This window comes from Phoca vitulina, unplaced genomic scaffold (genome assembly GCF_004348235.1).
Source record: "Phoca vitulina isolate PV1807 unplaced genomic scaffold, GSC_HSeal_1.0 scaffold13, whole genome shotgun sequence".
In the NCBI taxonomy this organism is placed as follows: domain Eukaryota; kingdom Metazoa; phylum Chordata; class Mammalia; order Carnivora; family Phocidae; genus Phoca; species Phoca vitulina.
In genome coordinates, this window is record NW_022589716.1 from 14675603 (window position 1) to 14697801 (window position 22199).

At 38.1% G+C, this 22199-nt stretch overlaps 1 protein-coding gene across 1 annotated transcript in view; it reads right to left on the minus strand.

The window, feature by feature from the left end:
• DNAH12 (dynein axonemal heavy chain 12) overlaps positions 1 to 22199 on the minus strand; it is a 234173-nt gene that overhangs the window by 210223 nt on the left and 1751 nt on the right. Inside the window, exons 2-4 of the mRNA XM_032412204.1 lie at positions 15777 to 15858; positions 15564 to 15590; positions 4196 to 4385 (exon numbers count right to left, since the gene is read on the minus strand). Coding sequence (XP_032268095.1) covers positions 4196 to 4385; positions 15564 to 15590; positions 15777 to 15858 — 299 coding nt within the window. The remainder of the gene's footprint in view (positions 1 to 4195; positions 4386 to 15563; positions 15591 to 15776; positions 15859 to 22199) is intronic.

The window sequence follows — 22199 nt, forward strand, 5'->3', positions numbered from 1 at the left end:
GATTTTAAACCAAAGACTGTAATAAGAGATGAGGAAGGACACTACATCATACGTGAAGGGTCTATCCAACAAGAGGATCTAAAAATTTTAAATATCTATGCTCCTAACATGCGAGTAGCCAATTATATTAGCCAATTAATAACAAAATCAAAGAAACATATCGACAATAATACAATAATAGTAGGGGAATTTAACACCCCCTCACTGAAATGGACAGATCATCTAAGCAAAAGATCAACAAGGAAATAAAGGCTTTAAATGACACACTAGACCAGATGAACTTCACAGATATATTCAGAACATTCCATCCCAAAGCAACAAAATACACATTCTTCTTGAGTGCACAAGGAACATAATCCAGAATAGATCACATCCTGGGTCACAAATCAGGTCTCAACCAGTACCAAAAGACTGGGATCATTCCCTTCATATTTTCAGACCACAATGCTTTGAAACTAGAACTCAATCACAAGAGGAAAGTCAGAAAGAACTCAAATACATGGAGGCTAAGGAGCATACTACTAAAGAGCAGCTAAAGAATGAAGGGGTCAACCAGGAAATTAAAGAAGAAACTTAAAAATTCATGGAAACAAATGAAAATGAAAACACAACTGTTCAAAACCTTTGGGATGCAGCAAAGGCATCCTAAGAGGGAAGTATATAGCAATACAAGCCTTTCTCAAGAAACAAGATAGGTCTCAAATACACAACCTAACCTTATACATAAAGGATCTGGAAAAAGAACAGCAAGTAAAGCCTAAACCCAGCAGAAGAGAATTTATAAAGATTAGAGCAGAAATCAATGAAAAAGAAAACAAAAGAACAGTAGAACAGATCAATGACACTAGGAGCTGGTTTTTTGAAAGAATTAATAAGATTGATAAACCCCTGGCCAGACTTATCAAAAAGAAAAGAGAAAGAACCCAAATAAATAAAATCATGAATGAGGAGGAGAGATCACAACCAACACCAAAGAAATACAAACAATTATAAGAACATATTACGAGCAACTATATGCCAACTAATTAGACAATCTGGAAGAAATGGATGCATTCCTAGAGATGTATAAACTACCAAAACTGAACCAGGAAGAAATACAAAACCTGAACAGACCCATAACCACTAAGGAAATTAAAGCAGTAATCAAACATCTCCCAACAAACAAGAGCCCAGGACCAGACGGCTTCCCAGGGGAATTCTACCAAACATTTAAAGAAGAATTATTACCTATTCTTCTGAAACTGTCCCAAAAAATAGAAATGGAAGGAAAACTTCCAAACTCATTTTATGAGGCCAGCATTGCCTTGATCCCAAAACCAGACAAAGACCCCATCAAAAAAGAGAACTACAGACCAATATCCCTGATCAACATGGATGCAAAAATTCTCACCAAAATACCAGCCAATAAGATCCAGTAGTACATTAAAAGGATTATTCACCACAACCAACTGGGATTTATTCCTGGGCTGCAAGATTGGTTCAACATCCGCAAATCAATCAATGCGATACAATACATTAATAAAAGAAAGAACAAGAACCATATGCTCCTCTCAATAGATGCGAAAAAGCATTTGACAAAGTACAGCATCCTTTCTTGATTTAAACTCTTCACAGTGTAGGGATAGAGGGTACATACCTCAATATCATAAAAGCGATCTATGAAAAACCCACAGTAAATATCATTCTCAATTGGGAAAAACTGAGAGCTTTCCCCCTAAGGTCAGGAACACAGTACGGATGTCCACGATCACCACTGCTATTCAACATAGTACTAGAAGTCCTAGCCTCGGCAATCAGACAACAAAAAGAAATAAAAGGCATCAGAATCAGTAAAGAAGAAGTCAAACTCTCACTTTTTGCAGATAATATGATACTTTATGTGGAAAATCCCAAAGACTCCACCCCAAAACTGCTAGAACTCATACAGGAATTCAGTAAAGTGGTAGGATATAAAATCAATACACAGAAATCAGTGGCATTTCTATAAACCACTAACAAATAGAAGAAAGAGAAATTAAGGAGTCGATCTCATTTACAATTGCACCCAAAACCATAAGATACCTAGGAATAAATCTAACGAAAGAGGCGAAGAATCTGTACTCAGAAAACTATAAAATACTCCTGAAAGAAATTGAGGAAGACACAAAAAAATGGAAAAACGTCCCATGCTCTTAGATTGGAAGAACAAATATTGTGAAAATGTCTTTGCTACCTAGAGCAATCTACACATTTAATGCAATCCCTATCAAAATACCATCCACTTTTTTCAAAGAAATGGAACAAATAATCTTAAAATTTGTATGGAACCAGAAAAGACCCAGAGTAGCCAGAGGAATGTTGAAATAGAAAAGCAAAGCTGGTGGCATCACAATTCCAGACTTCCAGCTCTATTACAAAGCTGTCATCATCAAGACAGTATGGTACTGGCACAAAAACAGACACACAGATCAATGGAACAGAATAGAGAACCTGGAAATGGGCCCTCAACTCTATGGTCAACTGATCTTTGACAAAGCAGGAAAGAATATCCAATGGAAAAAAAAACAGTCTCTTCAACAAATGGTGTTGGGAAAATTGGACAGCCACATGCAGAAGAATGAAACTGGACCATTTCCTTACACCACACACAAAAATAGACTCCAAATGGTTGAAAGACCTAAATGTGAGACAGGAGTCCATCAAAATCCTTGAGGAGAATACAGGCAGCAACTTCTTCAACCTCAGCCGCAGCAACTTCTTCCTAGAAACATCACCAAAGGCAAGGAAAGCAAGGGCAAAAATGAACTATTGGGATTTCATCAAGATAAAAAGCTTTTGCACAGCAAAGGAAACAGTCAACAAAACCAAAAGACAACCGACAGAATGAGAGAAGATATTTGCAAATGACATATCAGATAAAGGGCTAGTACCCAAAATCTACAAAGAACTTATCAAACTCAACACCCAAGAACAAATAATCCAATCAAGAAATGGGCAGAAGACATGAACAGACATTTCTGCAAATGGCCAATAGACACATGAAAAAATGCTCAATATCACTCGGCATCAGGGAAATCCAAATCAAAACCTCAATGAGATACCACCTCACACCAGTCAGAATGGCTAAAATTAACAAGTCAGGAAGTGACCGATTTGCAAGGATGCAGAGAAAGGGGAACCCTCCTACACTGTTGGTGGGAATGCAAGCTGATGCAGCCACTCTGGAAAACAGTATGGAGGTTCCTCAAAAAGTTGAAAATAGAGCTACCCTACGACCCAGCAATTGTACTACTGGGTATTTACCCCAAAGATACAAATGTAGTGAACTGAAGGGGCACGTGCACCCCAATGTTTATAGCAGCAATGTCCACAATAGCCGAACTATGGAAAGAGCCTAGATGTCCATCAACAGAAGAATGGATAAAGAAGATGTGGTGTATATATATATATATATATATATATATATATATACACACACACACACACACACACACACACACACACACACACAATGGAATATTATGCAGCCATCAAAGAAATGAAATCTTGCCATTTGCAACGACGTGGATGGTATTATGCTAAGTGAAATAAGTCAGTCAGAGAAAGGCAAGTATCATATGATCTCACTGATATGAGGAAGTTGAGAAACAAGACAGAGGAAGGGGAAGAGACAGGGGAAGGGAGGGAAAAATGAAACAAGACGAAACCAGAGAGGGAGACAAACCATAAGAGACTCTTAATCTTGGGAAACAAACTAAGGGTTGCTGGAGTGGAGGTGGGTGGGAGGGATGAGGTGGCTGGGTGGTGGACATTGGGGAGCGTATGTGCTATGGTGAGTGCTGTGAATTGTGTAAGACTGATGAATCACAGACCTGTACCCCTGAAACAAATAATACATTGTATGTTAATAAATTTAATTTAATTTAATTAAAAAAAATAAAGTAGATTTCATTTTTTTAAAGTAATCTCTACACCCAAGGGGTGTAGGTAAAGGGCCTCCGTGGGGCTCAAACCTACAACCCCAGGATCAACAATCGCACGCTCTACCAACTGAGCCAACGAGGCACCCCTCAAAATAAAAACTTTAAATTAAAATAATATCTAAGAAATACATATAGCTAAATACATAGATGCTCATTATTCACATTTCTACTTGTGATTGGAGGGGTGGAGAACAAAAGTCAAAGAAGCTTGGCGTGTGTTAAATGCTACTTACCCAGATACCTCTTCATACTTTTTTCAAAGTCACTTGACACTTCATTTATGAGACTTTTCATGAGTTCTTCTCTTTCTTTCCCTTCCTTTAAAGACTCAGGTATCAGCATTAACATGTGATCCAGCCATTCCTGCTGAATAGGTACTATAGGACTGCTTTCTACACATTGCTTCATATAAATATAATTGAACTGAGAATATAATAAGAAAAAATAAAGTGTTCTAAATGGTGTAGTATTTCAGCATAACTCCTGAGCTCTGTCTATTCAAGACAACATTTTTTTCAGAATAGAAGTATTCTGAAAAATAACATGTTTTCAGAATAAACACATTTTACCCAAAAGAATGACCTACAAAGAAACCATTTTTTAAGTGCTCAGTTTATATTTATTGAATGAGTAAGAATTGGAAATTGGGACCAAAGAGTGGGCTAGGGAAGCTGGGTGTGCCCATGTATTATCCACTCAAACACTGAAATATTTAGCATTAATCCATTTGAAATGGATTTCCAAATGAAACCAGAAGAAACAGAGAGGGGCTCCAATACAGCATACCCAAGTGGTGGGGCAGAAACAGAACCGATTAGAATTTAATCTGGAGGGGGGCATCTGAGTAGAGTAAGAACCAATTGGTCACCTCCAGGATAGTGTGAGATAATCACAAAAACAAGTTGATTTAGGCACACCAGAGCCTCAAGCAGGAAAGGACCCTGGTTTTCTGGAGAGTAAGAAAGGGGACTGAAGGGAATGGAGGGCCTGGAGTGGTGGATCAAACAGAAGTTCATAGCCTCAAAGGATTCAAATAGGGAAACCTAAAGAGTAACAGGAATTGGGAAGAGGAGAAAGAGATTATTTAGAACCTTTATGTTGGGCAAAGGGCTCTAAGCAATATAGACCTCTATTTCTGAAGCACATCAACAATATACAGCAGGTGTCCCTGCATTTCATGTCACTGTTACATGGCTAACCTGTGATCACAACGGCTCTGTGTCCTGGATGAAAACAGTCAGGGCTGGAGGAGGGAGCCCTGCCAGGGAAGTGAAGGCAGGGTGGCAAGTCTAGAGGTTCTTCCCACTGGACCCGTATGTGGTAGCAGCCAAAATGAATTTCTAGTAGGTGAAATGTCATATACTTCATAAAAGGGGCTTTGTAGATGAAGCATGAGTGAACTAGATACAGAAGGCAATCCCTCAACTTTTAATACGTAGAAGAATAAATCATACTCTCTGGAGCCCTCATGTATGAACTATAAATTCACTGGAGGTCAGGTGTCTGGGCAGGAAAACATTTTGCTCTGTCTTTTCAAAGAAACCACTTTATATTTTTCTTTGTTTTTGATAAGTTCTTGTCAAATTGTTCTTTGTATACTTTTCATTTTCTCAAGGCAAAACAAAGATCCTTTGTTTAACTTACTATTCCTTCATTCAACAAATATTAATTCAACGAATATTCATTGTTCCAGTAAACAAAGACAAAGCCCCTGCTCTCTTGGAGATTATATTCTGGTACAATAGCAGCATAATTTTATAAATAAGTAACAATAAGTAATCTGACAAAAATAGACAAGTACAAGTAGAAAGACAATACTTAATCTTGTTTACCAAGATATTTTAACATGAAAATTTAAGTTTGTCTCAAAATTAATTTAATGCAATCCCAATAAAAATATCTGCATACATTTTTATAGAACTAGACTTGTTGAGCCTAAAGTTCATGTGGAAAAATAAACATGTGAGAATCGCCAAGAAATCCCTGAGAAAGAATATCTACAAGGGAGGACTAGCCCTAGGAAACATTAAAACATACTATAAAGTCTCTCTAATTAAAACAGTGTGGAACAGGAGCCTGGATAGATGGACTAGCGGAAAAAAAAAAAAAATGAAAGTCCAGAAATAGGCCCAGTATGTAGGAAAATTTAGCATATGATAAATGTGGTATCTCAAGATGAATATTTTAAAAAATAGTTCTGGGACAACTGGCTAGCCATTTGAAAAAAGAGAAATTTAATCCATACCTTCCACCATACACAAGAGTAAATTCCAAATACATCAAGAATTTAAATTAAACAATAAAACTACACAAGGACAAAAAAATGGATAAATTCTGCTATAATTGAGGGTAGAGGAAAACTTTCTAGCTATGATTCAAGTTCCAGATACAAAACAAAAAACCAAAACAAAACAAAAAGAACGACTGACAAATTCTGACTACATAAAAATTAAAATGTTTACATGGCAAAACAAGTCACAATAAAAATGATCAAAAGACAACTGACAATCTGGGACAAAAGATTTGCAACATATATCTCAAAGTATAAAGAATGCTTAAAAATGTAAGGGATAGATGAAATTTGAGGACATTATGCTGAATGAAATAAGCCAATGACAAAAAACAAATATTATATAATTCCACTTATATGAGGTATCTAGAGTAATCTAATTCATAGAAATAGACAATAGAATGGTAGTTGCCAGGGACTTAGGGAAGAGAGAAATGGGGAGTTGTTTAGTGAGTATTGTTTCAGTTTTGCAAGATGAAAAGTTCTAGAGATTGGTTGTGCAACTATGTGAAGAAACACCACTGAATTGTACACTGAAAAATGGTTAAGATGGGGGCGCCTGGATGGCTCAGTCCGTTGAGCATCCAACTCTTTGTTTCAGCTCAGGTCATGATCTCAGGGTCATGGGATCAAGCCCCGTGTCGGACTCCATGCTCAGCAGGGAGTCTGCTTGAGATTCTTTCTCTCCCTCTCCCTCTGCCCCTCCCCCCCAACTCGTGCACGCTCTCTCTCTCTCTCTCTCTCAAATAAATAAAATATTTTTAAAAAATAAATTTTAAAAAATGGTTAAAATGGTAAATTTTATGTTGTATTTTACTAGATTTTAATTTCAGGGAAAATAAGACCAAAACCCAATAGAAAAATAGGGAGAAAATATGAACCAACATTTTACAATAAAAATATTATAAAAATGGTCCTTAACTCTATGAAAAATATTTAATCCTATCATAATTTTAAAAAGCATACTTAAACTACCCTGAGATACCATTTGTCACCTATCAGACTGATAAAAAGTAAAAAATATGACCCCCACATTCTGTGGTGAGACTATGGGGAAGAAGTACTCTCACAAATTGCAAGTAGGAATGTGAATTGACACAATCCTTTTGGGGAGAAATTTTGCGATATCTACCAAAACTGCATATTGACCCAGCAGTCCAACTTCTAGAAATTGAGAATATACCTCCAATACAAAAACACACATACAAGGCTATTCATGGCAGCAAAATACTGGAAACATTTGAGAGTGACCAAATAAATTATTATACATCCACACATTGATGTTCTGTGCAGCAGTGAAAAAGAATGAGGAAAACAAATCAACACATTGTACACCTTAAACTTACACAATGTCATACGTCAATTCTATCTCAAGAAAACTAAGAAAAAAGAGTGAAGAAGATCTCTATAAACTGATATAAATTCTAGGTATGTTGTTAAAATGCAAAAGAATATTTAAATTATGATACATTTTGTATAAGATAAAAGGGGAAATACAAAAATAAATCTCTTCCTTTATGAAAAATTAAACATAGGAAGGATAAACCAGAAATTAATGAGACTGGTTATTTAAAGGGAGTGGGTTTGGGGCACCTCAGTGGCTCAGTCACTTAAGCATCTGCCTTAGGCTCAGGTCATGATCCTAGGGTCCTGGGATTGAGCACTGTGTCGGGCTCCCTGCTCAGTGAGGAGTCTGCTTCTGCCCCACCCCACTGTTCTTGTGCTCTCTCTCTCTCTCAAATAAATAAATAAAATCCGGGGCACTGGGTGGCTCAGTCATTAAGTGGCTGCCTTTGGCTCAGGTCATGATCCCAGGGTCGTGGGATTGAGCCCCACATTGGGCTCCCTGCTCGGCGGGAAGCCTGCTTCTCCCTCTCCCACTCCCCCTGCTTGTGTTCCCTCTCTCGCTGTGTCTCTCTCTGTCAAATAAATAAATAAAATCTTTTTTAAATAAATAAATAAATAAAATCTTTAAAAAAAAAAAAAGAGGGAGAGGGTTGGACCAGGTAGAAAGTATGGGGGGATGGGAACAGGGCAAAAAGGATGGGGGACCCTACTCTGAGCATATCTCTTGATGTAGTTCTGACTTTTAAACCATGCTACTGTTTTACATGCTTAAAATATAAGTAAAGAAAATCAATAAAGATGAGGGGGGAAAAACAAAATGAAAAACAAAGTCATGAACCTAAATAGATTTCAAATTAATAACATAGTCACACTGAAAGGATGTAGAACTAACCAAAGTAACTTTTGAACACAGTAGCTTCACTATACCTTCAAGCTAAATACAAAAAACCAGAGACAAATATTGAACTGTAGTGAGTAGGTATATTTTTCACAGTCTCATGAGTTAGCAATTTAAAAACTATTTATTTGTATTCTAGGATTTAACAAAATAAGTAAATATTTTATGGTTTGTAAAAGCCAGGTTTCTCACTATCAGAAAAGGGAGCTACAAATATGGAAAGGGGAAGACTAGAATAGATCCTATGATCCTGAATTGGAATAGGAGACATCAGTATAAACACATGATTTTTAAGATAGATAGATGATAGAAGGATGGATGGATAGATAACTGCCTAGCTTTTTCTGCTGAGAGAGCCAAGAAGCAATTTCATCCATTGTCAAGGAACACATCTAACTCTCATACCACAGTTTCTAAATACCATTCTCTACTAAAAAGGCCAGGAGTCCTTGGAGAGATGAGTGATTCCAAGGTTAGAACAGAAAAAGTACAGGAAAGCCTGAAACATCTTATTGCATCAGAACATAAGAACTCAAAGAATGATGGGATAAGAAAAAGAGGACATAGGGACTCCTGGGTGGCTCAGTCGGTTAAGCGTCTGCCTTTGGCTCGGGTCATGATCTCAGGGTCCTGGGATCAAGTCCCTCATCGGGCTCCCTGCTCAGCAGGGAGTCTGCTTCTCCCTCTGCCCCTCCCCCTGCCTGTGCTCTCTCTCTGGGTCAAATAAATGAACAAATAAAATCTTAAAAAAAAAAAAAAAAGGAGGGCGTAAGAGTTAACTTGAAAGGGGTGTCTGGGTGGCTCAGTCATTGGGCGTCTGCCTTCGGCTCAGGTCATGATCGCAGGGTCCTGGGATTGAGCCCCGTGTCAGGCTTCCTGCTCAGCGGGAAGCCTGCTTCTCCCTCTCCCACTCCCCCTGCTTGTGTTCCCTCTCTCACTGTGTCTCTCTCTGTCAAATAAATAAATAAAATCTTAAAAAAAAAAAAGTTAACTTGAAGAACTCCCACTGGCCAAATCTGGGACAACTGAATGTCACAATAAACAATAATAATAACAACACATTATAACTCAATGGTTACAGTAAGACTCCATAGCCCATACTGGTATGAGTGAATGATGAGAGAAAGGATGAAGTTCTTCCTTACTATAAAATTCCAACTAAAAAATATACAAGGAATGATGGAAATATTATTTGGTAACCACCATAATAATCACTGTTTCAGGTAAGAATGTTAACATTATAGGAACAGGTAAAGCGTATAGAAGAATTTTTTATAAACTTTTTCCACTTTTCTATAAATCTGAAATTATTTCAAAATAACAAGATGGTTTGTACATTTTTCTAAAGATTTGTTTGTTTGTTTATGTACTTATTTGACAGAGAGCGAGCGAGCATGCACGAGACAGCACAAGCAGGGGGAGCGGCAGAGGGAGAGGGAGATGCAGGCTCCCTGCTAAGCAGGGAGCCCTTGCGGGGCTCCATCCCAGGACCTCCATTCCAGGACCCTGGGATCATGACCTGAGCCGAAGGCAGATGCTTAATCGACTGAGCCAGCCAGGTGCCCTAAAAGATGTTTAAATGAATGGTCTAGTTGTACATTTTTTCCTTTGTTTCTTACTTCAATTTTTTTTCTTCAATTAGTTGCTCACTCCAAAATTCTGTCTGCTCCATTATTGTGCTACTTGATCTCAAAAGTCTTGTGATGGTTCCCAATCCCTAACTATATATCAATGGACTGACCTCTTTCTAGTAATGAACCTGCTTTCCTCTGCTCGCTTTCTCTCTCTCTGCTTAGGTGATTTCACCTAGACGCATGACTGTTAGTATCATCTATATGTGTTGATGGGTCCTAAATCCATATCTCTAGAACTGAGGTATTCCTGAAATCTCAGTATAGCCATAGGAGACCTTTTGATCTCCCAAGCCTCTAAGCCATTCCTCCCTTAGTCTTAGCTATCTCAATAAATGGCACCAATTACCTTATAAAGTCAGGCCAAAACCCGAAAAGTCATCCTTGATTCCTCTTTCGCTTACCTTTCATATCCAATCTATCAGTAGTCCTATCATGTCTACATCCCAAATATATCCTGAATCGATCAACTTTTTCTAGCTCTTTTACTATCATTCTAAGCTATAATCATCTCTCATCCAAGATTGTTGTCTTTTACTACTAGCTGATTCTTCCTGCTTTTTACTCTTGCCCTGGCCATAATCCATTTTTTAAAGTATCAAAGTTGTTTTTTTTCCCTCACATCACTGTCAAAGTGGCTTTTTATCAATAAAATATAAATCAAATTATAATATTCCCATGAGTAGAATCCTTCAATGACTTCCCATTGCAATTTGGGTAAAATGAACTCCTTACCATAGCCTACATAATCTGGCCCCTGACTCTCTCTTCAAGTTCACTTTATGTACTCTCATGAGCTCATTCAGTATGCTCTAGTCAAGCTGGCCTTTCAGTTCCTGGCACATACCAAATTGTTTTCTCCTTCAGGACTTTATTTTTTTTTATTTTTTATTTAAATTCAATTTAACAAGTTAACATATACTGTATTATTAGTTTCAGGGGTAGAATTTAGTGAAACATCAGTTGCATACAAAACCCAGTGCTCATTACATCAAGTGCCCTCCTTAATGCCCATCACCCAACTTTCCCATCTTCCCCCCACCTTCCCTCCAGCAACCCTCAGTTTGTTTCCTATAGTTAAAAGTCTCTTATGGGGTGCCTGGTTGTCTCAGTCAGTTAAGCATCTGCCTTCAGCTCAGGTCATGATCCCAGGGTTCTGCGATCAAGACCTGAGTTGGGCTACCTGCTCAGTGGGGAGACTGCCTCTCCCACTCCCTCTGCCTGCTGCCCACCCCCCTGGCTTGTGCTCTCTATCTCTCTCTCTGTCAAATAAATAAATAAAATATTTTTTTAGTCTCTTATGGTTTGACTCCCTCTCTGTTTTCATCTTATTTTATTTTTCCTTCCCTTCCCCTATGTTCATCTGTTTTATTTCACAGGATATAAAATCAACACACAGAAGTCAGTTGCATTTCTATGCATGTAACAATGAGGCAGAAGAAAGAGAAATCAAGGAATCTATCCCATTTACAATTGCACCAAAAACCATAAGATACCTAGGAATAAACCTAACCAAAGAAGTAAAGGATCTGTACTGCTTCAGGGACTTTAAACTTAACTGTTCCTCCTACTGGGAAATTCTCATCCCCAGGTCTTCCTATGGCTGGCTCTTTTCTACCATTCAGGTCTCCAAAATGCCACTGCCTCAGGGACACCTCCTCTGACCACCTGCTTTATATGGCTCCACTCTCTGACCAGTCACTCTCTATCCTGTTACATTGTATTTCTTTCATAGTATTTCACCATTATTTTGTTTGTTTTACTTGATTACTATGTCTTCCCCATTAGTATATAAGCTCCATAAGAGCAAAAACTATGTCCATCTTGTTGATCAATCTTCAGCATCTAACACAGGATCAGGTACATAGTAAACATTTATTAATTTTTTCATGAATAAATGCTTTGATTATAGGTAGGCAAGGAAGATATTTTCTCAATTCCCCCAAATCTACAGCAGTTTTATAAAGTAGGTCAGGGTCAAACTCTAAAATATTACATAAAAAACTAGGCATGAATAAACTATATGATTTTATAGTGACAGGAAGTCTAAAATTCATTATTCTAATTATGTATCCTTAACTTATTGTGTTTTAACCCTTTCATCCCCTAAAATAAAAATATGTTACATTTCAATTATAGCCCAATAAAATATATATTTTATATATATATGTATATATATATGTACATATTTGACCCTTAGAATTAAAGTATATATTCTTCCTTTAGCAAAAAGATATCATCTTTGGAAAACTTCCTACTTTATGCCCCCACTATATTTTTTCATACTTCCATCACAATACCTGTTATATTTTACTGAGCTTAAGTGTTTATATTTATTCATTCATTAAGCATTTATTGAGTATCCGCTACTGGTGTTCAATACCATAGATGTTAAAGATACAAAGATGATTAAGAAGCAATTCCTAGCCTCAAGCCTAGGAATATATCACTTAAATCCATGAAAAGATCAAGGGAATACCTAATGCAATGTGCTAAGTAAATTAACAAAAAATAAATAGGCTATAATAGGAGCAAAGAAAAAGTCATTTATCCAAACCCATAGAAAGAGGGTAAAGGCTTCCTGGGGGTGATGACTGAGCTGAATTAGAGACAGCCAGATGAAAAGAAGAATGGATGATGAAGGGACATGCCAGACAAAAGCAGTGAAGTGAGAAATGTCATATTTCCTCAAGGATTAAGAAGCAAGTTCATGTGGGTAAAGCATAAGCATGATAGTGTGTAGGGAGAGGAGAGGCTGGGGAATAGGCAGGGGTCATACTACAGAAAGCTTTCCACGCCACATTAAGCTTTAACGGGTATGGGAAGCCATTGATGTCTACTGTAGTCAAGCAAAGCAAGAGATGAAGTCCTGATCTAAGGCTAGGAGAAGAAGAGGGCTAATAGGAGAAATATTCACAGTACTTGGGGACTAATTGTATGACAGGTGGGTAGTTGGTGAGGGGGAAGGAGAAGTTAAGACTCAGATGTTTTGAGCATGAGTGTCTCTATAGATAGTGGTAACAAGAACTAGAATCAAAAATAAGGAAGAAGAGAAGTCTGATGGAGGAAGCTGATGAGTTGTGTTTTTTTTGACATGTTGAATTTGAGGTATTTTTGCATAAAAATATCTGAGAGTCATCAATATACAGAAGGTAGCTGAAATCAGAAAAGGAGAGAATCATCCTGGGAGATTCAAGGAAGGAGAACAGTGGTCCACAGGCAGGGAAGAGAAAGCCATGAAGATGACAGACAGATAACAGAAAACCAGAAGAATAAATACAAGGGAATAAAAAGGAAATGAATGGTCAGCTAGAATCACAGTTTTTTACTTTAGCCATTCTAGTGGGTATGTAGTGATAACTCATCATGGTTTTCATTTGCATTCCCCTAAAGACTAATGATGTTGATGATATTGAACATCTTTTAAAAATGTGCTTATTGGCCATCTATATATCCTCTCTGGTAAAATGTCTATTTATGCTTTTTACCCATTTTCTAACTGGATTGTTTGAGAGTTCTTTACATCTCTGAGACATTAAGTCCTTTGTTGGATATGTGATTTGTATTTTCACCCAGTGTGCAGCTTGTCTTCTCATCCTCTTAACACAGTCTTTCACTGAGCAATAGTTTTAAATTTTGGTGAAATATAATTTTGGGGGCTTTTTCTTTTATGGATTATGTTTTTGGTGTCATGTCTAAAAACTCTGCTTAGCTCTAGGTTTGCTTCTAAAAGGTTTATAGTTTTACAATTCTCCTGTGTTGTCTTTTAAAAGGTTTTAAAATAGTTTTATGTTTTATATTTAAATCTATGATTTAATTTCAATAATTTTTGCACAAGGTATGAAGTTAAGGCTGAGGTTTGGGCTTTTTTGTTGTTGTTTATTTGTTTCAATTTTTAATGGATGTCCAATTGCTCCACTCTATTTGTTGAAAAGACTATCCTTGTCTATTGAATTAATTTTTGCACTTTGTCAAAAATCAGTTGGCTGTACTCGTGTAGGTCTACTTCTGGGTCATTCATTTATTCCACTGATCCATGTGTCCAACTATTTAAAAGCAAAAACATTTATTTTTTATGTTTTAGTAAAAACATTTTTAAAAAGTCAGCTGGAGGGGTGCCTGGGTGGCTCAGTCAGTTAAGCGTCTGCCTTCGGCTCAGGTCATGATCCCAGTCCTGGGAATGAGCCCCACATTGGGCTCCCTGCTCAGCGGAGAGCCTGCTTCTCCCTCTCCCTCTGCCTGCCACTACCCCTGCTTGTGCTTCTGCTCGTGCTCTCTCTCTCCATCAAATAAATAAATAAAATCTTTAAAAAATAAATAAATAAAAAATAAAAGTCAGCTGGAGGTCTAGTGAGAACAGTATTAAAAAAACATCCCTTGGATTTGGCAATTAGTGGTCACTGGTGACACTAATGATGAAGAGGTGGGGTTCCTTCATGCCAGATTACCAAAAGCAGTGGGTTCAAAAGTGAATGACTGTTTCATGCCTGGCTACCTATTTTAGATTGTAAGACACTAGAAGGTAAGAACGGTGGATGAAGAGTGAGGATGCTAAGCACATACACACAAATATGCCTTGCAATTCACCCAGCCTCATGTTAAATATTTATGAATGTTTTATATCAGTTCTTATTATCTAGTAAAGAGGCAAATACACAGCCAAAGTCTCCATAAAGGTTGGGAGGGAGGTGAAGGAAGAAGATGAAAGAAAGATAGAAAGAAAAGAAAAGAAAAGAAAGAAAGGAAGGAAGGAAGGAAGGATGGAAGGAAGGAAAAAAGAAAGAGAAAACTTGGAGAAGCTGAAATTGGCTTTTCCACAGATCCTCAGTACAGGGATGTATCCTGAGCCCTCTATCCCCAAAGGGAACTTGAAAAGACTTGGAAAGCCCGTACCCCCATCTGGGAACATGCTGTATGAATTTCTCTTCCGTGTAGCCAGCTCCATAGGTTTCCATATCCTTTGCTGTGAAATAAGTGTTATGTGTCATCATCTTCCCAACAATCACACCATAGCCCCAAGTTGTCGACCATGCAGTCAGTGCCATTTTTTTTTAATCTAGCATCTAGTGTGTGGCTAGCACCCTATAGATTCTCAATAAGTAATCATTATTATATCAATATTAGAACAGTGAAAAACAAAATGCATTTCCTTTATAATGGCAACTTTAAATTTTTTTCCAGTTTCTGGAATAAGAACTAAAACATTTACCACTAATCCTCAAATAACAAATGGCAACAAAAATATAACTCTTAAACCCCATATTGTCATCCATGACATGCTTGTTCCTTTGGCACAGAAAATGAAAATCTCAGTTTCTAAATTTCTTCCTCTTCTAGGATGGGTCTTATTAGCAGGTGGTCTTAGAAGGAGCTACTTTGTCATAATTTCTTTGGACATTTTAAAAACAGGAAATATTTAAAAAAATTGAACTCACTCCTTTCTTTTTAATTTCACTGGTCATCTGTCAAAAGCAAACAAATAAGACATAATTAAATCAAGGAGATAAAAATTATAAGTGACTTAAATGTATGTATTATGTATATGTATTATTCTCTTAAAAATACTAGTTATATTGAGATCAACTTAAAATAATTACAAATTAAAATTGTATAAGGATAAACTTTTTAAAAAGACAACCTAAACTTACAGTTAGAGGATAATCTGGCTCTGGGATTGGAGGTGTCCTTTTATCCAGCGTTCTGTCTAAACTTCTTTTGGCTCCATCAACTCTGGATTATAGTTTAAAAAATAGTTTATAGTTAAACTACTTATAATTATAAAAAATGTCCGACTCTCTTGAAGACATCATTAAGATATATTATGAAAACATTACAGGGGGCGCCTGGATGGCTCAGTCGGTTGAGCGTCTGCCTTCTGCTCAGGTCATGACCCCAGAGTCCTGGGATCGAGCCCCACATGGGGCTCCCTGCTCACGGGGAGCCTGCTTCTCCCTCTCCCCCTCATGCTTGCGTGCTCTTTCTCTCTCTCAAATAAATAAATATTTGAAAAAAAATTACAATTTGGGGGTGCCCGGCTGGCTGAGTCAGTGAAGCGTGCAACTCTTAAACTCAATCTCATGAGTTCAAGCCCCACGCTGGGGGTAAAGTTTACTTAAATAATAATCATCATAATAAAATATTACAATTTGAACGTCTTTTCAACTATACTTACAGAAGAGATATTCAAGAGTTCTTTATCAACTAATGAATTATTGAACATTATATCAAAAATTAATGATGGGGGCGCCTGGGTGGCTCAGTCGTTAAGCGTCTGCCTTCGGCTCAGGTCATGATCCCAGGTCCTGGGATAGAGCCCTGCATCGGGCTCCATGCTCAGTGGGAAGCCTGCTTCTCCCTCTCCCACTCCCCCTGCTTGTGTTCCCTCTCTCGTTGTCTCTCTTTCGGTCAAATAAATAAATAAAATCTTAAAAAAAACAACAACAAAACTAATGATGTACTATACCTTGGCTAATTGAATTTAAGTAAAAAAAATAAAATAAAATACAAAAAAATACAAGAGTTCTTTATCTTACTGAATTTTCTCTAAGAAACAAATCCCTTTGGAAACTCCAAAAAAAAAAAAAAGAAAAGAAACAAAAGAAACAAATCCCAGTAGTATTATCAATGAGACCTTAATTTTCAAATTATCTGTGTATACTATAAAAAAAAATGAGACTAAAAATAAAAATCAAATTTTTTCCAATTCAAACTTACAAATTTTAAGTTAATCCTGATGCTTAGTAGGCCCTCATATGTATTGTCCCTGTTCCAAAGCCACCCTGTCAGAGAAGCCTTACCTTACCCTTTATATTAAATATCACTTCCTTCACTATCCAACCTCTTTACCCTCACTTACCTTGCTTCATAGAATTTACCCACCATTTGACATATTATACGTTGTAGACTATTTTATTCATTGCCTTGTCCCTAATGCCGAGAACAGTACCTGGGCACATAGTAGGTACTTGATAAATAGTTTGAAAAGAGGGGCGCCTGGGTGGCTCAGTTGGTTAAGCATCTGCCTTTGGCTCAGGTCATGATCCCAGGGTCCTGAGATTGAGCCACGTGTCCTCCAGCTCGTCGGGCTCCCTGCTCAGTGGGGACCCTGCCTCTCCCTCTACCCCTCCCCCTGCTTGAGCTCTCTCTCTCTTTCTCTCTCAAATAAGTAAAATCTTTTTAAAAAATAGTTTGAACATAGGAATTTATCATCCATAAAATAAAGTTATATCATTTTCTAATCCATCTGTCACCAAATATTGAATGCTCATATTATGCAAGACACTCTACTAGGTTTTATTAAAATATAACAGCAACAAATCTCAAGGAATTGATAAACTGAAAGGGTGAGGAGATAAAAACAGGTACCATATGAAAGGCATGGTGATGGTTCAGAGGAGGGGACAAGTTCACTTCCACCTGGAGGTGTCTATTAAGGCTACATGAACAAACTAGCCTTTGCAATGAGCTTTAATAAGGGAGGGGATTTCAGGTGGAGATGTAGTTTTCCTGGGTAGATGGATCTGAACAAACATGACTCTCCCGAGGAACAGAAAGTCAAGGGAATAATCAAAGGAAAAAACAGGGAGTAGTAGGGAGCTGGGACCAAATGGAGATTAGTTTGGAGAAATGGACTGGAATATCCAACTAAGGGCCTCAAATAGCAGGGTTTTTTTATTCAATAGACAATGGGGAGTTGCTGAGAGTTTTTGAGCATGGAAACATTTTTAGGAAGACAAATCTACCAGTTTGTAAAGGTAAATACACTGGGGGAGATGGCCAAAGCATAGAGTATACAAGGAAAAGAAAAGAGACCTGAGAAAGAAGATTGGAAGACGCCAAACATGACAGGAATAAGAAAAAACCACAATTGAAGGAGGCAAAGGAGATGTGATCAGAGAGGCAGGAGGAGAACCAAAAGGAATTTCAAGGAAAAGATGGGCACCAAAACCATAAATGCATAGACTGGTAAGTTCCATAAAGACAAGGGCCATGTCTGTTTTGCTCACTGCTCTAGCCACAATACTTAGATAGTATCCATCAAGGTCAATAAATAGCTATGGAATGATCAGAACTGTGGATTTGGAAAAAATCTCATATATCTAATTCAGACCTTATTTGATGCACAAATACTCTCAAAAATATCGAGTTGTACCCTGAGATGAGTGAGGGGGATGGCATTCATCACTTTCTGAGGTAGCCCAATTTATGGTCAGCTAGCTTATATTCTTAGAAACAAAATTTTTATATTGAGTTATATCCTTGTAACTTTGGTTCTCCAGAGCTATACACAAAAATTCATATTCTTTTTCTGTTGCCCTTCTGAAACTTAATGATACTTATCCAGTTCTTTCAACTATTCCTGTCAATAAAAGTTACCACTTGCGGTGAGCTTATTATGTTTTAGGCATTGGCTTAAGATCTTTACATGCATGGATCTCATTTAACTCTCACAAAAATCCTAAGAGAAAAGCACGATTCTTATCTCCATATTACAGATAGGAAGATGAAGATAAATCAAGTTACTTAACTTGCCAAATTCATGCATGGCTCATAAGCTGCAGAGACAGGATATGAACTCAGGCCAGTATAGATGCCAGTCTACACTCTTACCCATTAAGCAAATCAGCCTCCTTCTAATGAGATGGTTTATCAAAATTCCTCTCTCTTCCATGGCTATTATGGTTTATCAACATCCCTCTTAAAGTGTGACTCCAGAATTCCAGATGTTGTTTGACCGGTGCAGAGTGAAAATTTTCTATCATGCATTCTAGACATTTTACATTTATCAAAGCAGCCTAAGACTGAACTCGCTTTTTTTTATTAAGTATGCTCTAAGCCCAACATGGAGCTTCAACTCTTGACCCCAAGATCAAGAGTCCCCTGCTCTACTGACTTAGCCAGCCGGGAGCCCCTGAATTAGCTTTTTTGAGTAGACTCATTTCCATGTTAACTCTTAGTGAGCATGACTAAACTAAAATTCCAAAGGCTTTTTCACAAGAAGTAGGAAATGTGGCTGGAATATCCTTCTTCCTCTTTTCTTTGTGAATCATCAAGGCCTCAACCAGACTTCCTTTCATCTGTCATTATTTCCCCAAAGAGCCTAGCCCTCCACAATCCATACTTTCAAGGAATTTGCCTTATACTTTGGTATGCTAGTTGGCACTAGCTGACTTGCACAGCAATTATCCCAACAAAAATATGCTTGACCTCCTTGAGCTCTTTATATATAAAAGCCACCCTTTAAGATAGCAGCAATTTCCTGCAGCGTGTTTTCTCCTACTGGCTAAAAATAAAAGGAGCTGGGAAGAATATAAAAGTGAGCCTTTTCATTCTCTGTTTTTGCTTTGTGTGTTGACAGTCAAAAACAAATAAATGAACAAAAAATTGGATAATTTCAAAGGAACTGTGTGAGAGACTCCGTGCAGTGAAGGAGAGAAAGGCTGGTCTGAATCAAGAGGGAGATAGTGGCCAAGGAAGAAGTGACTCATTCCTGGGACTCTGGAAAGCTACAGAATGATTTTTTTTTTCAGCCAGTGTTCCCAGGCACTGGTCACAGAAGGGGCCCAGTTATGCCCAGGACACCTTACAGCCTACCTCAGTCCTAGAGCTCTCTCTATCAACAGACTTCACCCCACCTTTGAAACAGGGAAATCTACGTTCCTATTTCCTAACAGGTAGAGGTAGCAAGAGACTGACAATCACAAAATCCTTGAGAGCTTGTTTGGAGGTTCTAGCAGGGGAGCGCAGCTACTCGTATACCCTTGACCGAAGAACGGTCCTCCTCTATCGGGGAAGGTCGTCCTCTTCGACCGAGCGTGCAGCTTCGGGAGGGACGCACATGGAGCGGTGAGGGAGGAAGGGGACACCCGCCTAGCCAGCCAGATCAGCCGAATCAACCCTGGCGATCAATGGGGTGACAGATGTCGCAGCCAGATCGCCCTCACATCCCGACAATCACAAAATCCACAGTCTTCCAGAAAAAATGTGTTTCTGGTATAAAAACCTTTCATTGCAAATGCATTTATCCTAAATAAACACATGGCAATTCTAATCTCAGTATTAGTACAGCACCATGCTTCAGGTAAATTTTTTTTTAAAGATTTTATTTATTTATTTGACAGAGAGAAACAGCTAGAGAAGGAACACAAGCAGGGGGAGGAGAAACACGTTTCCCACTGAGCAGGGAGCTCGATGCGCGGCTCGATCCTAGAACCCTGGGATCACGACCTGAGCCCATGGCAGACGCTTAACGACTGAGCCACCCAGGCGCCGCCCCTGCTTCAGGTAATATTGAGACACTATTTGTTACTAAGCACCCAAATGAGAGAGGTACTACTTACACATCTTTACAAAGCATAAGAGTTAGGTTTCTCCTTTAAAAATTCCTTTAAAGATGGCTCAGTTGGTTAAGCGACTGCCTTTGGCTCAGGTCATGATCCTGGAGTCCCAGGATCGAGTCCCGCATCGGGCTCCCTGCTCAGTGAGGAGTCTGCTTCTCCCTCTTACCATCCCCCCTCTTGGGCTCTCTCTCTTTCTCAAATAAATAAATAAAATCTTTAAAATAAATTCCTTTATTCATCAACAATAACATGCCAGATACTGTGCTTTGTGTTGAGATCTCTGCCCTCAAGTATGTCAAAGTGAGTAGAAGAGAATGGCAACGAAGACACAATACACTGTGTTGTTGAGGAAATCACACTTCCTCAATCTATTTGCTGGTTGACCCTTCTGTACCCAACATCTAAATATTATAATTCTTGGGGCACCTGGGTGGCTCAGTCAGTTGGGTGTCTGACTCTTGATTTCAGCTCAGGTCATGATCTCTGGGTTGTGGGATCAAGCCCCAAGTTGGGCTCCACACTCAGTGCAAAGTCTGCTTGTCCCTCTCCCTCTGTTCCTCCCCTTGCTCTCTCTCTCAAATAAATAAATACAATCTTAAATAAATATATTTTTTAATAAATATTTTATAAAAAATAATTTTTTTATTAAAAATTAAATTAAAAAAATAAAATTTTTTTATTTTATAAAAAATAAATATTATATAATATAAATATTGTAATTCCTAAAGGCTTACTCCTGGGCTGCCTTCTCTCAATTTTTACTCTCTCTAGGTGATTTGAACTATTCCTCATAGCCTTAACAATCATCTACATTCTGCTGACTCCCAAATTTTTATCTTTAGCCTAGACCTCTTCTCATATATACAGATATATATATACATATATACACATATATACCCAGCTGCCTACTTAACATATTCCCTCATATGTTTAGATGTCACATAAGCACCTCAACTTCAAAATTTACCTCCCCGATCTTCTGGACTTCTGATTCTCTATAAATATAGACACTACCATCCACCTTGTTACCAAAGCAAGTCCTACTGATTCTGAATCCAAACCTATCCCCTATAAATATACTTCTCTCCTCCTCCACTGTCTTCAGCCTTATCCAAACCACCGAAAGCTCTCATCTATGTTACTACAAAAGCAGTCTACCTCGTCTCTTGTTTCCCTCTACTCTTGCCCTCTTCCCTTCCACCTCAGTCTATTCTTAATAGCCAGACTGATATTTTTAACTGTAAGTTGATTTTCATGTCATGTCCCAGTTTAAAACATTTCAATGGCTCCCATTGAACTTAAAATGGAATCTGAATTTATTAGTATGGCTTACAAAGCCTTTCACACTCTGCCCCCACCTTTCTCTCCACCTTCACCTGATATCACCACTCACCCCCAAGTTCCTGATACTCTAATGACACTGGCCTTTGTCAGCTCCCAGACCACAAGAAAGCATTCATATTCCAGAGCTTTCAACACTTGCCATCCCCTTTGCTAGAGTGCTATTCCGTTTATTTAAATGAAAAGCTTCTTTTTTTTTTAATGAGAAGCTTCTTACACTTTATTTTATTTAAGATTTTTTTTATTAACATATAATGTATTATTTGTTTCAGGGCAGGTCTGTAATTCATCAGTCTTACACAATACACAGTGCTCACCACTACACATACCCTCCCCAATGCCCATCACCCAGCCACCCCATCCCTCCCACCCCCCTCCACTCCAACAACC